At 33.4% G+C, this 16,958-nt stretch overlaps 2 protein-coding genes across 4 annotated transcripts in view; both read left to right on the forward strand.

Annotated features, from left to right (window-relative positions):
- Window positions 1-1,233: 1,233 nt before the first annotated feature.
- On the forward strand, window positions 1,234-2,871 carry LOC142325814 (putative RNA 3'-terminal phosphate cyclase-like protein). The gene is made up of 2 exons (XM_075367840.1): window positions 1,234-1,550; window positions 2,491-2,871. Exons 1-2 carry the CDS (start codon window positions 1,412-1,414, stop codon window positions 2,625-2,627), a joined length of 276 nt encoding a protein of 91 aa, XP_075223955.1. The 5' UTR covers window positions 1,234-1,411; the 3' UTR covers window positions 2,628-2,871.
- A 3,029-nt stretch (window positions 2,872-5,900) lies between these two features.
- Window positions 5,901-16,958, forward strand: part of LOC142324610 (serine-protein kinase ATM-like) — a 41,442-nt gene continuing 30,384 nt past the window's right edge. The window contains exons 1-3 of one of the 3 annotated variants that reach the window (XM_075365457.1): window positions 5,904-6,057; window positions 7,147-7,199; window positions 11,129-11,266. In XM_075365457.1, coding sequence (XP_075221572.1) covers window positions 11,144-11,266 — 123 coding nt within the window. In that variant the 5' untranslated portion in view covers window positions 5,904-6,057; window positions 7,147-7,199; window positions 11,129-11,143. Of the gene's footprint in view, window positions 6,058-7,135; window positions 7,200-11,128; window positions 11,267-16,958 lie in introns of all 3 variants that reach the window. The other 2 variants (XM_075365458.1, XM_075365459.1) reach the window with 2 other exon arrangements.

Below are 16,958 nucleotides of genomic sequence, written 5' to 3' on the forward strand. Positions count from 1 at the left end.
ACCGCTGAGTTTGGTTTATTATAAGCCGAAATCAGCCGATACACCGTGCTTAGATGCTCCACATGTATACAAGTCTGCTCCATCACGTTAGTGTGGAGGTCGACCCGCGTGTGTATATGGCGTCTGTGGACTAAAGTTGTGGTTCCGCCGCTGGCAGGACGTCCGGGTCGTATTGGCCTATCCGTTCTATACGTAAAGTAATTCCGAATGGTCAGTTGTTTGTTCGCGTTCAGACACGTCTCAGACAATCACGTCGATTAGTAGATTCTCAGCCAGACGGCAAAGTTCTGCCGTCTTGCCTACTACTGAATTGGCGTTCCACTGTAGCAGTCTGAGAGTTTGCCTAACCGTTTCCCTTCCGTCCCTTGTCGTTAGCTTTTTAACTGAAATTGTCTCGTAACTGAGCGAGGTGAGCTCCTCTTTTACTTCTTCGGGATGCCCCGGATAACCACTTTGAGCTCGCTATCTTTTGGGAGCTGGAAGGAGTGAATGGCGACTCCCTTGGAATTCAAAAAACTCTACACTTCTCTGAAGTCGCCTCCGCTGCTTAGCTGCAGCCTTACAAAGAACCTGGTACTTTTGGCTGACAGGCGCCCTCTTATAATGGCGGAGATTGCTCTCGCCAGCATTGGCCACTCCTTAAGGCAGTCCAATATGTTTGTTTATAACACCAACAAACACTCCCTTTGTAGTATAAACAACACAGTCAAATAAATCGTAAAAACTGTTTATGAAGCCAACAAACTCAAGAAAGCTTAAAGACTAAAAGTTATATAGGTTTAGCACCTATAGTGTAAAAATTATGTTTGTCTGACTATTGTTACCATCTTTATTTCTTTCTACTGGCCCAGTTTAAAAACAATTGAGCTATGACCGTAATAGAAATAACAATTAGTAGCGCGTGAAAATGTCATGCCATGCCATGCCTGACCGTAATTCGGACATCGACGTGCTACATATTTATTTTAACGAAGACGATATAGATGAAATTATTGTGAACCTTGCAAGGAAAGAAATCAGCTGATCCGGAAGCTTGAACGATGAACTACAACTTATTTTGTATTTTAGAAGAGATTTGGAGGCCTTACTAATAGTATTTTGAGATACAAATAATTTAAGTAGAAATAAGTGCCAAGAAAAATATAGATTGAGTAGAGTGAGTGAACGAACCAACAAATTGTTACCATTCACTAAGATTGCCATCCTTTATACCGTTCATTCGTGTACCAATTATCAAATAAAGGTTATGTGTACCATTACACGTGAATTCAATGTGTATATTTTATCAAGTTATGACATTTATTGAGATGGATTAACTTGCAGTTCTGTATTTTGATTACTGTTTAATTAGTAGATAATTCTGTGGATCTTTCCAGATTTTTGCTGTTTTTACAGAACTGATTATTTAACTATGGCAGCGGATAATTCAAATGTTCTGTGCTTTAAGGGCAGCAATTACATGCGACAGCGACTCTTATTATCGGTTGTCAGTGGTAAGGCTATCAGAATTACCGATATAAGAACTCGGGATGATGAACCTGGTTTAAAAGGTAAGATTTGAGTGGCTTTTAAGTATAAAATTCGAATATTTTCTAAAGGTAGTATTAAGACTAAAAATGCTTAACTTTCGTCAAGAAAGTCGAGCTTTAATTTATGATTTAATTTACTTCGTAATGTCAAAACTTGTGCTTGTGAGGTAAGAATACAGTGTAAAAATCTTCCCTTGTGTGTAATACTAAGTCTGGCATGTATGTATATATATTCAAGCCCAGATGAAGTTAGTCTTTCTACCGCACAGATCGGGGTTGTATTTATTAAATGACTTATTTATTATATGCTATTACTTAAATTATAATTTATTAAAGCTTATATGTCAAATATACAGGATTTTAAAAAAAATATACAAAGATTTATTAGAAAATTAATAAGAAAATGAAAAAAACATTTGTTCTGTCTGTGTCTATTGTCTTGTCACACAGTTAAAGTTGTTATACGATATGGTTTCAAAATCATGAAGAATCTTAAGGCAAGAACTATATTTACATCACTTTGCTGTAATAACTTATGTATAGGTTTTTTCAGATTGGTAGAAATTTTTCTTTGAATATTGGCTATGGCCGTACACGATTTTTAACCATATTCTGCTGTAAGCTTTCACTGTAACAACCGTTTCCTCGATTGAATAAGGTATTTTATATATACACAACTGCAAAGAACAGAACTACTATATTTAATCATGAACAGTTTATGCTGACAACATTAGAAAAAAGTAGTAACAAACAACCAATAGTAGTAGCAGGATTAAAGGTGATACTCAAATAACTGCAGTTTGAGCTGGCTTAGTTCAGTTTTCAGTTGTTCACTTGGTATAATATCAGTGTTGATGGAAGTTTGTGCATCTTATCACTGGACAGTGATTTCTGTATTTAAATTCTTTAAACTTTTATCTTTTGTAAATACTATTGAATTTTTTTAATGATCTTCTTTCAGAATATGAAGTAAATTTACTGCGACTCTTAGATAAAATGTCAAATGGAACGTGGCTAGAAGTTAATGAGACTGGTACAGCATTTTCTTTTACACCCGTATCTTTGATTGGTGGTTCTCTTATTCATGAATGTTGTTGACTACGTGGTATAGGTTATTATTTAGAAGTAATTTTAGCATTAGCACCTTTTTGTAAAAAATCTCTCAATATTACACTTAGAGGGGTTACTAATAATCAAGTAAGTTTATTTTTTAAGATATTTCTATATATTTATGTATATATATTACTTTACTGAAATTAATCTTTTTTAAGATTTATGTTATTTCTCTGTACTGTTAAATTATATTTAAATTCTATTAAATAAAAGATATGTCTTATCTCAATATTCTGTACTAGGTTAATTTTGAAGAATCTTGTAAAGCTGCATGAAACCAGTCAAATGATTGAATTCATATTATTCAAGTAGGCAAGTTTTAGAATTTTTAAAACAAATTGTTACAGGCTAAAGATATAAATGGGTTATTTAAATGAAAGAGTTGGGACTAGAAAGAGAATCTTGTAAAGCTGCATGAAACCAGTCAAATGATTGAATTCATATTATTCACCATATTATTCAATCATTTGACTGGTTTCATGCAGCTTTACAAGATTCTCTTACTAATGCCAGTTCTTTCATTTAATTAACCCATTTATATCTTTAGCCTGTAACAATTTGTTTTAAAAATTCTAAAACTTGCCTACTTGAATAATATGAATTCAATCATTTGACTGGTTTCATGCAGCTTTACAAGATTCTCTTTCTAGTCCCAACTCTTTCATTTAATTAACCCATTTATATCTTTAGCCTGTAAGAACACCACCTACTGTTTTCCGGCAAATGTTTCAGTATATTCTCACCAAGACGAACCCAGATGCGGTGATATACACTGATGGGTCGAAACAAGACGGTACCGTTGGTTGTGCTTTTGTTGTCAATGACAGGACTTATATGTTTGGTCAACCCGTATTACGAGTGTGTTCACCGCAGAACTACTCGCTATTAATAGGGCTCTAACTATCGTTAGCCCTAATTATAAAAACATTCTTATTTGCAGTGACTCGTATAGTGCTCTCTGGGCATTAGAAAACGTTTATTCCAAACATCCTGTCGTCATTGACATTTACGATGCAATCGCTGAGTTAGATAATCGCAACACAGAGGTAAGTTTTTGCTGGATCCCTAGCCACGTAGGGATTCTAGGTAACGAGAGGGCAGATGCTGCTGCGAAAGAAGCGTGTATTCAGCCTCCTTTCACCACCCGAGTTACTACCTTTGATTTTATCAATCGTATAAAACAATCACTGCGAGTGAGGTTGCAAAGTGACTGGGCGACTACCGTAGATAATAAATTCCGATGGATTAAAGTTTCAGTGTTGTCATGGGGCTCCTCTTGCAGAAAGTCTCGTCGTGAGGTAGTGATCCTCTGCCGGTTACGGTTAGGACATACGAGGATCACATGTGAATACCTAATATTAGGAGAAGCCACACCCCTATGCACACAATGCAACTGCCGCATGACTGTGCACTACATTCTCGTGGCCTGCATATGTTATGCGGCGTTGCGTCGTAAGTTTAATCTACCTTGAAACATCCGTGAATCTTGTGCAATAATAAGGAAATTCTGGACCGGATGTTTCTCTTTTTGCGTAGTACCAGGTTACTGCAAAAGTTTAATATTATCGTATATATTTTTGCTAGAAGAGTTTTTTAATCATTTTTAACCTTTACTTTCAATTTTGATTTTTTTGGTTCTATGTATTTAATTTTACTATCCGGGAGGGAACCTTTTGCACAACCCTTCGGAATTAGGTAAGTTTTATGTAGTTTCTTTTTTCGATTATTTTAACTTGTAGTATTTTAACTTTTGTATATTTTAACGACTTCGTCTGTGGTATTAGTTTTGAGTTTTATTTCGCCTTCTTGACTTGTTTTAATAAATTTTTATTTTATGATTAATATTACTTCTACACCTTATAAGCTTTATTGTTTTGGAATTATTTTACCCTTTTATTAATAAAATTCCGGGCGATGATAACGCCCAGGCGTTTTTCGCCCACAAAAAAAACATTGATTTTTCTTCGGCGGTTAAGAAATATGAATTTCTTATTCGCGTGTGACCAACTCTGAGTCTGGTTACCGCCACTTGTTCTCGGCGAGTCAACTTCACGTCGCTCTTCCATTTATATAGAGAAGTTTTAACTGCAGTTAATTTGATATTTAATCGTCTCCAATCATTAATCTACCTGTTCCTTATTGTATTAGTTATTGTACTATTATACGGTGCGGAAGTGTGTGCCCAGTTGTTAAGATTCGAGAGAAACCGGAATAGTTTTGCTCAGGTGCAACATACCGCGGACTTGCGAGTCGCTTCCGCGTATCGGACGGTTTCCGAGCCTGCCATTCTGGTGATCGCCGGTTTTATACCGGTTATTGCCATTGGCAATAAGGTCTATACGGAAAAATCGCAATAAAATATCGGTTCGTGAACCGATAATCATAAAATTAACACAACACTTCAAGTAAAACACCACCAATCAAATCCAGTCGTCCGTAACCAAATAATCACTGAAAAACACAAAATCGCAAAGCAAAGGAAACGTACGTCCACACCTTATGAGTTCTTCCACCGGACTCCAGCTGCTCAGATTACGGAGCATCATCGCAACCATGTTGTGGGCGTTCAGTGCTCCGAGATCCGCCTCTAGTCCCCTTAATGTACCATCCACCAAGCACATTTGGGGAAATGGTGTGCTCAGCGTCGTCCCGTACATCGGAGCAATAGAGGCAATCGGGGAATATGCTTTCCCTATGGCTTGAAGATAAGCGCGTAGTTCTCCACTACTCCATGACGCCGGTCTGTCGTGTTCTGATCAGAAGGATAATCCTTGTGGCCGATCGCCCTCTGATCTCGCGGTCCCAGGTCTCTTGCTAAAAAGAAAGTGTGAGTCCATTCTTCTCTCGGTCTTCGCCTGCCGAAGGAGCACTGAGCGCACATGTTTTGTGGATTTCACTAAAAATTACATAAACGTTTGTTGTTGTGTTCAACAAACAACAAAAGTCAACAGTCGTTGAATTTTTATTTGCAGAAATTTAAAAGTCATTCATATTTATGTATTTTGTCATGACAAAAGACATAAATATTCATTCATGTTATGTCATGAAGTATACCTATAATTTGTTATACTATTATACGTATAATACTTATAACTTATAATTTCTTACAATAAACCGTTAATCACAACAAATCTTAGGAAAGAAATATAATTAAATTGTAAAATAAAAAATACAATTAAATTCTTTGAGAGAAAGAAATACAAGAGAGGGAAAAATATTATTTAATGAAAAAGTGATCTTTATCAAGGGTCAATGATAGTTTTGCCTTTTGGAATTTCAGTTGGTATTAATTATCATGTGCTGGGAGGTGCGTTGTTTATGGTCGAATAGGCTATTGTTTATTTTGATTAAAGGATTTGAATTTTAATTTTTTTGTAGTGCAAGTCATTTTTAAAACAGTGAAAGCAAAAATTAGGTATGAAAAATGTTCAAATTATCTCTATCTCTGTTTCTTTTTTTGCGTACAATTCAAATCAAAGTTAGGTTATAAACCGTTTTTGAAATACTTCTGTTCGATATTATCTGGTTAAAAATGTTCATGCTGTTAAATAAATGACTTACTTATTTATCCACAGCAAATAAATTTATGTGGTAATGTTTTATGAATTTACTAGTGAAAAGGTTGCGTTAAGGTCACAGTGTTCACTAGGAACGTAAATAACTTGAAATATTATTTGAATAGGTACAGGTAGGATTGAGTTTTTACTGTCTGTTTAACTATTAGCAGCATAATAATTCTACAATAATATATGTGTTTGTCAGTAGTACCGTTCACTTAAAAAACATTTTCTGCTTTGAATTGTACGGTCTATTGATATGGGTTTTATATAGTAAATGTTAAGAGTGCCTGTGACACTGTTGTAAATAGCTTCCTGAAAGATACATAAGGACAGTGTAAACGAAGTAATTTAAACATTGATTATGTATAATTGTGTACTTATTAAATGTTGTTTTTTTTTTTTAATTTTTTTAATACAAAATCATTTAGAGTTTAAAAATTTATTTAATTTTGAAGTATTACCTTTGCAATTTTAGTAAGCTTAAGAAACCTATGATATAAATTGTTTTACTTTTTATTTGTTGTTTAAATTATTTAATTCTAAAATCAGTAACTGCACATTATAATCCACGATTGTCCATAAGGTTGTGGTAGTATGTATTTTTTGTGACTAACTTATCTTTTAAGTTTACAGCTTATCTTGTATGAGAATATGATATAGAGTTCTTTACAAATTGACAGTTCTGAAACCCAACTGCTTTGTAATTATAATTATGCGATAAATTTATTTACTTGAATCAGATGTTTTTTTCTTAGTTTAATGATAATTATAAAATTAAGAAATTTAAGGTGAAAGATTTTTTTAAAGCTGGACTCTCCAGGCTACAAAATGATATTTTCATTAAATCATTTTGGGATAACTTTTAGTGATTTGTTTTTGTCATGTGTAATAAAAGCCTTGCTGCTGTTAGCAATTTGTCTTAAATAATTTCAGTTCTGTTACAGATTTAAAAACATTCTGTCAGAATGTTTTTGAGCTGAAAATCACAGAAAGAAAAGTAAGTATTTTACTTTTTAAATAATATAAAGTTATAAATTATACACTTACTAATGAATATTTGACCAAATACAGCCAGTCATTACAGATCTTATTGTGTTTTATTATTATTATTATTATTATTATTATTATTACTATTGAAGAACTCCGTGTAGAAAGTAAAATTTAAATTTCAGTATGTCATTAACATTGGCAGGGATAAGGTTTGTATGTATATCTGCAGGAGATATTGTGACAGTTATAAATTTTTTTCTTCCATTTCACTTGATGAGGAACAAGAAAGATGCCCATTATTCTTCTTCTCAGAAGCCACATTATATAGTAGAATTAGTATATATAACATTTTTAAATAGGTTTTTGAAACTGTGCCCACATGATGGTTTAAATCATATTTTAATTGTTTATTGAAATGCCAGAAAAAATATTATAATCAGTTTTGCAATCCACTACACTGCCCATGTTTGAGTCATAATTGTGTATATTTTCTTTTAATCTGGTACTTAAGTGATGCTATACTATTATCTAGCTAAAGCAGTCTTCTAATTTTTTCTTCTAATGCCTCCTATATGCCTTGAATTTCATACCTGGCATTCTCCAATAGTTTTGGTTTGTGGGGAAACAAGACGTACTTACTGTTTCTGTGCTCTAAAATTCCCTTGTTAGAATCTGTTTGTGTGAGTGAGTGAAGCATGTGATTTTTTGTTTATAGATTTTTGTTACACATTTATTTTTTGTCTTCAGTCATTTTACTGGTTTGATGCAGCTCTCCAAGATTCCCTATCTAGTGCTAGTCATTTCATTTCAGTATACCCTCTACATCCTACATCCCTAACAATTTGTTTTACATATTCCAAACGTGGCCTGCCTACACAATTTTTACTTTCTACCTGTCCTTCCAATATTAAAGCCTTAGTATGTGGCCTATGAGTCTGTCTCTTCTTCTAACTATATTTTTCCAAATGCTTCTTTCTTCATCTATTTGCCGCAATACCTCTTCATTTGTCAGTTTATCCACCCATCTGATTTTTAACATTCTCCTATAGCACCACATTTCAAAAGCTTCTAATCTTTTCTTCTCAGATACTCCGATTGTCCAAGTTTCACTTCCATATAAAGCGACACTCCAAACATACACTTTCAAAAATCTTTTCCTGACATTTAAATTAATTTTTGATGTAAACAAATTATATTTCTTACTGAAGGCTCGTTTAGCTTGTGCTATTCGGCATTTTATATCGCTCCTGCTTCGTCCATCTTTAGTAATTCTACTTCCCAAATAACAAAATTCTTCTTCCTCCATAATCTTTTCTCCTCTTATTTTCACATTCAGTGGTCCATCTTTGTTATTTCTACTACATTTCATTACTTTTGTTTTGTTCTTGTTTATTTTCATGCGATAGTTCTTGCGCAGGACACCATCTATGCCGTTCATTTTTTCTTCTAAATCCTTTTTACTCTCGGCTAGAATTACTATATCATCAGGAAATCGTAGCATCTTTATCTTTTCACCTTGTACTGTTACTCCGAATCTAAATTGTTCTTTAACATCATTAACTGCTAGTTCCATGTAAAGATTAAAAAGTAATGGTGATAGGGAACATCCTTGTCAGACTCTCTTTCTTATTACGGCTTCTTTCTTATGTTCTTTAATTGTTACAGTTGCTGTTTGGTTCCCGTACATGTTAGCAATTGTTCTTCTATCTCTGTATTTGAACCCTAATTTTTTTCAAATGCTGAACATTTTATTCCAGTCTACGTTATCGAATGCCTTTTCTAGGTCTATAAACGCCAAGTATGTTGGTTTGTTTTTCTTTAATCTTTCTTCTACTATTAATCTGAGGCCTAAAATTGCTTTCTATACTTTTCCTGAAACCAAATTGGTCTTCTCCTAACACTTCTTCCACTCTCCTCTCAATTCTTCTGTATAGAATTCTAGTTAAGATTTTTGATGCATGACTAGTTAAACTAATTGTTCTGTATTCTTCTCATTTATCTGCCCCTGCTTTCTTTGGTATCATGACTATAACACTTTTTTTGAAGTCTGACAGAGCTTCCCCTTTTTCATAAATATTACACACCAGCTTGTATAATCTATCAATCGCTTCCTCACCAGCACTGCGCAGTAATTCTACAGGTATTCTGTCTATTCCAGGAGCCTTTCTGCCATTTAAATCTTTTAATGCTCTCTTAAATTCAGATCTCAATATTGTTTCTCCCATTACATCCTCCTCAACTTCCTCTTCAGCCTCTATAACACCATTTTCTAATTCATTTCTTCCGTATAACTCTTCAATATATTCCACCCATCTATCGACTTTACCTTTCGTATTATATATTGGTGTACCATCTTTGTTTAACACATTATTAGATTTTAATTTATGTACCCCAAAATTTTCCTTAACTTTCCTGTATGCTCCGTCTATTTTACTAATGTTCATTTCTCTTTCCACTTCTGAACACTTTTCTTTAATCCACTCTTCTTTCGCCAGTTTGCACTTCCTGTTTATAGCATTTGTTAATTGCCGATAGTTCCTTTTACTTTCTTCATCACTAGCATTCTTATACTTTCTACGTTCATCCATCAGCTGCAATATATCGTCTGAAACCCAAGGTTTCTACCAGTTCTCTTTATTCCGCCTAAGTTTGCTTCTGCTGATTTAAGAATTTCCTTTTTAACATTCTTCCATTCTTCTTCTACATTTTCTACCTTATCTTTTTTACTCATACCTCTTGCGATGTCCTCCTCAAAAATCTTCTTTACCTCCTCTTCCTCAAGCTTCTCTAAATTCCACCGATTCATCTGACACCTTTTCTTCAGGTTTTTAAACCCCAATCTACATTTCATTATCACCAAATTATGGTTGCTATCAATGTCTGCTCCAGGGTAAGTTTTGCAGTCAACGAGTTGATTTCTAAATCTTTGCTTAACCATGATATAATCTATCTGATACCTTGCAGTATCGCCTGGCTTTTTCCAAGTGCATATTCTTCTATTATGATTTTTAAATTGGGTGTTTGCAATTACTAAATTATACTTTGTGCAAAACTCTATAAGTCGGTCCCCTCTTTCGTTCCTTTTGCCCAGCCCGTATTCACCCACTATATTTCCTTCCTTGCCTTTTCTAATGCTTGCATTCCAATCTCCAACTATTATTAAATTTTCATCTCCTTTTACGTATTTAATTGCATCATCAATCTCTTCGTATACACATTCTACCTCATCATCATCATGGGCGCTTGTAGGCATATAGACGTTAACAATCGTTGTCGGTTTAGGTTTTGATTTTATCCTTATTACAATGACTCTATCGCTATGCGTCTTGAAATACTCCATTCTCCTCCCTATCTTCTTGTTCATCACGAAACCTACTCCTGCCTGCCCATTATTTGACGCTGAGTTATTTACTCTAAAGTCATCCGACCAAACGTCGCCTTCCTCTTTCCACCGAACCTCACTAATTCCTACTATATCCACGTTTATCCTATCCATTTCCCTTTTTAAATTTTGTACCCTACAAACCTTTTTTAAGCTTCTAACTTTCCACGCTCCGACTCGTAGAATGTTATTTTTTACTTTTCTGGTGACCCCTGTAACCAGAATCCCTGTCACCATTTGTTACACATTTTATTAATATGTCATTCATCTTATTTAATAATGTTTCTCATTTTAATGAATTGCGTAATTATTAAAGTAGGTTGAAGTTATTCTTACCTTATTGAAACTTATCTTTTTTTTAATTTTAAAATTTAGTGTTCTCTATAAAAGAACTGATGATGGAAAAAGAACTTGTTACATGTTATTTACTTATAAAGTAATAAATTAATCAGTAAGGTAAAAAGATCTTCTTTTATTTTAGTACTTCTTGTATTTGTTAATAATTTACATGTGTTAATATAGATAACTTTTTAAAAAATGTGTTTTTTATTTAGAGAAAAGTGGATCTTATGCGAGAGAGGTTAGCAGATGATGATATTGTTAAGCTGATTAATAAAAATTCATCAACAAAAGATTCTCCGTTAGTAACATGGGATAAAATCTTCATAGCAAGCCATAAGGCTTTAAAGGCAGTGAGTTTACTTTTATTATGTTTTTTGGTAATATTGGTTCACTCTTTCTTTCATTGATTATTGGGCATTCTAGATCTACATTTAAAATTTACTTTTTATGCTGCAATGAAAAGCGATACACAAAAATCATAGTTGATTCTGCATGAATCATGAGACATTTTTCAAATAAAAAATTTAAAAAACCGAATTCCATTTTTAAATTTAGATTCAATTGAAAAAATGTAGGTACAGCTTAGAGTAGAATAAACATAAAGACAGACGCTACATAACTTGATTCTCAAAAATAATGAAACATAATCAAAATTATGTCAAAAACAATCAAACCACATATTATTTAACATGTAACCACCATTTTATGAAAACAATTAGCACTATTAAAAATAATTTCAAAGCATACAGCTAGTGTTGTCAACCTAATTTTTTAAGGTCTAAATTTGTTATATTATAACAGCTGTTTTTAGTTTTTATAAATAAATTCATAACATTTTTCTATTAAATTTTGTTACATTTTGTTTTTAATAATAAAAATCTGATGCTAAATTATTCATTTTTATTAACAACAAATATTTACACAATTATTAATTCCACAATCTTACCTGAAATATTAGGATATAGTAAAAGTCCCTTATTACCTTTAAATAAATGTGTCATATCTATCTAATACTACGTTTTTTAAAATATTATGATGTAACCATCAACAAAATGAGTCAATCCATTTGAAGTGTCCCAAAAAAGGATAAGCTGGTTGCTTGATCAATTCAAAACAAATTGAAACTTACCTACTTGTTTCCTGCATAGCAGTTTACCTGTGGTGGCCATTTTTGTTACGGTGCGCACACCTATTTTTGTGATTGTAAGGGTTTACGGAAAAAATCATAACTAAAAAAAAAAATTATAACTGAAAAACTATTGGTCCTGGAAGGATGAAACAAAAATCAATTTAATCATATTTTCTCAAGGTAAAATATTGGTCCAGTGGTTTATTTACTTATCTCTCTTCTTTCTATAAGAAAATTACCAATAAAGTTGAACATGAAAAATGGTGAAATTTCACTTTTGGTAATTTTTTTCAAGAGGCAGGGATGGCATACACAGTATGAATTATTTTTTTTATATGCAGGTATCTGTTAGTAGTTTTACCATAAATAATATTAATAGTGATATACTTACATCACCCCTAAAGTTTTATGAATTTTTGAAAACTAATTTTTTTTTTAAATTCAAATTTTGGCTTCAAATAGCTCTGATGGGGGCTGGTGATAAAAATCTCAAATTAACACAACTTACAGTGTTTTTGTACATGTTTATGGCAAATAAAAAAGTTTCTTATGTATTCTACTAATAAAAAAATTATAACCTCTCAAAAATCATGAAAAACCTGTTAACCTGATACCATTTTGACTCACAAAATAAGTGCTCCAAGGGGGTTTCTTGTCTTCTTGGCACTTTAATATTTTTATACTTATTGCTATAGTTGAAATAGACTTGTTTGAACCATTGAACTGCAGTATTCATTTTATTAACAGGCGCTTGAAGTCATTTCCAGTCGTCAGGAAAATTCACACTCATTTATGCTTTTGCATCATTTAGCTTTGCAGTTACAGACTGGTCAGTCTGATATTAGTCAGTAACCTGTTCACATCTTTACAGAGTGTCTCAAATTTTATCCTATTTGGAAGTGTTTATTAAATAAATAAGTTTTACTAATAATATCCTCCTCTATGATTCATGAGTCCTTGCCGTTGGTGAGGGGGCTTGAGTACTCGTGATACAGAGTAGCTGGACTGAAGGTGCAACCATATCGGAGAGGTATCTGTTGAGAGCCAGACTTAGGAATGATTCCTGAAAGAGGGCAGCAGCTCTTTCAGTAGTTGCTAGGGGCGTGAGTCAGACAACGGCCATATCAACATCACTCAGTCCTCTGAGTACTGCGCAGCTGAAAGCAAGGGAAAACTACAGCTGCTTTTTTTCCAAGAAAATGTGGCTCTCTGCATTTTCATATAGCAATGATGGAGGCGCCTTCCTTGGTAAAATATTCCGGAGGTAAACTAGTCCCCCGTTCGGATCTCCGGGTGGGGACTACTAAGGAGGGGGTACTACCAGAAAATTAAAAAATAACATTCTACAAGTCGGAGCGTGGAATGTTAGAAGTTTAAAAAAGGTTGGTAGGCTGGAAAATTTTAAAAGAGAAATGGATAGGATAAATGTGGGTGTAGTAGGAATTAGTGAGGTTCGGTGGGAAGAGGAAGGCGACTGACTTTTGGTCAGGTGATTTTAGAATAATAAACTCAGCTTCAAATAATGGGCAGGCAGGAGTAGGTTTCATAATGAACAAGAAGATAGGGAAGAGAGTAGAATATTTCAAAACGCATAGCAATAGAATCATTGTAATAAGGATAAAATCAAAACCTAAACCGACAACGATTGTTAACGTCTATATGCCTACAAGCACCTATGATGATGATGACGTAGAGTGTGTATACGAAGAGATTGATGAAGCAATTAAACACGTAAAAGAAGATGAAAATTTAATAATAGTGGAAAGGGGAAGGAAGGAAATATAGTAGGTGAATACAGGCTGGGCAAAAGGAATGAAAGAGGGGACAGACTTATAGAGTTTTGCACAAAGTATAATTTAGTAATTGCCAACACCCAATTTAAAAATCATATTAGAAGAATATACACTTGGAAAAAGCCAGGCGATACTGCAAGGCATCAGATAGATTATGTCATGTTTAAGCAAAGATTTAGGAATCAACTCGTTGACTCAAAACTTACCCTGAATCAGACATTGATAGCGACCATAATTTGGTGATAATGAAATGTAGATTGGGAGTTAAAAACCTGAAGAAAAGGTGTCAGATGAATCGGTGGAATTTAGAGAAGCTTGAGGAAGAGGAGGTAAAGAAGATTTTTGAGGAGGACATTGCAAGAGGTCTAAATAAAAAAGATAAGGTAGAAAATGTAGAAGAAGAATGGGAGAATGTTAAAAAGGAAATTCTTAAATCAGCAGAAGCAAACTTAGGCGGAACAAAGAGAACTGGTAGAAAACCTTGGTTTCAGACGATATATTGCAGCTGACGGATGAACGTAGAAAATATAAGAATGCTAGTGATGAAGAAAGTAAAAGGAACTACCGACAATTAAGAAAAGCTATAAACAGGAAGTGCAAACTAGCGAAAGAAGAGTGGATTAAAGAAAAGTGTTCAGAAGTGGAAAGAGAAATGAACATTGGTAAAATAGACGGAGCATACAGGAAAGTTAAGGAAAATTTTGGGGTACATAAATTAAAATCTAATGATGTGTTAAACAAAGATGGTACACCAAAATGTAATACGAAAGGTAAAGTCGATAGATGGGTGGAATATATTGAAGAGTTATACGGAGGAAATGAATTAGAAAATGGTGTTATAGAGGAAGAAGAGGAAGTTGAGGAGGATGAAATGCGAGAAACAATACTGAGATCTGAATTTAAGAGAGCATTAAAAGATTTAAATGGCAGAAAGGCTACTGGAATAGACAGAATACCTGTAGAATTACTGCGCAGTGCTGGTGAGGAAGCGATTGATAGATTATACAAGCTGGTGTGTAATATTTATGAAAAAGGGGAAGCTCTGTCAGACTTCAAAAAAAGTGTTATAGTCATGATACCAAAGAAAGCAGGGGCAGATAAATGTGAAGAATACAGAACAGTTAGTTTAACTAGTCATGCATCAAAAATCTTAACTAGAATTCTATACAGAAGAATTGAGAGGAGAGTGGAAGAAGTGTTAGGAGAAGACCAATTTGGTTTCAGGAAAAGTATAGAAAGCAATTTTAGGCCTCAGATTAATAGTAGAAGAAAGATTAAAGAAAAACAAACCAACTTACTTGGCGTTTATAGACCTAGAAAAGGCATTCGATAACGTAGACTGGAATAAAATGTTCAGCATTTTTAAAAAATTAGGGTTCAAATACAGAGATATAAAAGAATAATTGCTAACATGTACAGGAACCAAATCGCAACAGTAATAATTGAAGAACATAAGAAAGAAGCCGTAATAAGAAAGGGAGTCCGACAAGGATGTTCCCTATCACCATTACTTTTTAATCTTTACATGGAACTAGCAGTTAATGATGTTAAAGAACAATTTAGATTCGGAGTAACAGTACAAGGTGAAAAGATAAAGATGCTACGATTTGCTGATGATATAGTAATTCTAGCCGAGAGTAAAAAGGATTTAGAAGAAACAATGAATGGCATAGATGAAGTCCTAATGAAGGCATAGATGAAGTAATGAAATGTATTAGAAATAACAAAGATGGACCACTGAATGTGAAAATAGGAGGAGAAAAGATTATGGAGGTAGAAGAATTTTGTTATTTGGAAAGTAGAATTACTAAAGATGGACGAAGCAGGAGCGATATAAAATGCTGAATAGCACAAGCGAAACGAGCCTTCAATCAGAAATATAATTTGTTAACATCAAAAATTAATTTAAATGTCAGGAAAAAATTTTTGAAAGTATATGTTTGGAGTATCGCTTTATATGGAAGTGAAGCTTGGACAATCGGAGTATCTTAGAAGAAAAGATTAGAAGCTTTTGAAATGTGGTGCTACAGGAGAATGTTAAAAATTAGATGGGTGGATAAAGTGACAAATGAAGAGGTATTGCGGCAAATAGATGAAGAAAGAACCATTTGGAAAAATATAGTTAAAAGAAGAGACAGACTTATAGGCCATATACTAAGGCATCCTGGAATAATCGCTTTAATATTGGAAGGACAGGTAGAAGGAAAAAATTGTGTAGGCAGGCCACATTTGGAATATGTTAAACAAATTGTTAGGGATGTAGGATGTAGGGGGTATACTGAAATGAAACGACTAGCACTAGATAAGGAATCAAGGAGAGCTGCATCAAACCAGTCAAATGACTGAAGACAAAAAAAAAACTAATAATATTATAATAATTTTAAATCTGGTTAAATTTTTACAAAATTTTCAAGTAATTTCACATAAAACAATGGAAGATCAATGTTCCACAGGAATTTATGTGAATGAAGAGTGCCAAAAAACAGTGTTTAGTACAGTGCCAAAAGAACTCATTAAAATTTGTGAATTTAGTGATGAAAAACCAACTTATTTTTTAACGTGTTAATTCAGGTGTCACTAGTGTTTGTAAATATCATGAAAAAAAGCTTAAAATAATATTAGAGCAAGCTTTTAAAGAACATATTTTTCCATATTTAAATTTAGTTCCTGGAAAGTCTCTTTGTGTTAACTATTTCAAAAGTATTTTTTCTCAGCAGAACAAAGAACTACATGAATGACAAGACCAAGAGCAATTCAATCCCTCGCATTACAATATTGTACAATTGCATGCTGTTTGTAGCATTTTGAGTGTATCACCTCCATCAAAATTGAAAAAATTAAGCTTGGATAATCAAAGGCCATGAGCATTCAAATTTAAAATAAGTAAGTTATCTGAAATATTAAACAAGAATCTTGAATTGTTTTGACTCAAAAGTTTTTGAAAATGAAAATCCAGCTCAATCTTCATCACATGAATATGATCTTATTTTAAAACCAAAAAAAAAGTATTCTGGCATCTAAAGAAGATAAGGTTAAAATTATTAGTTTACTTCCCCAATCTTGGACCAGATCTAAAATAATATCTGAGTTCAATGTGTCTGAGCATTTGGCTAGACTTAG

The sequence above is a fragment of the Lycorma delicatula genome, chromosome 5 (assembly GCF_047948215.1).
Source record: "Lycorma delicatula isolate Av1 chromosome 5, ASM4794821v1, whole genome shotgun sequence".
Classification (NCBI taxonomy): domain Eukaryota; kingdom Metazoa; phylum Arthropoda; class Insecta; order Hemiptera; family Fulgoridae; genus Lycorma; species Lycorma delicatula.

Excerpts from the sequence above, each read along its gene's own strand:
- LOC142325814 (XM_075367840.1), top strand. The coding sequence starts at position 1,412 with ATGGCAGCGGATAATTCAAATGTTCTGTGCTTTAAGGGCAGCAATTAC. Across the intron at positions 1,551-2,490 it reads TGATGAACCTGGTTTAAAAG|AATATGAAGTAAATTTACTG; the intron begins GTAAGATTTGAG and ends ATCTTCTTTCAG.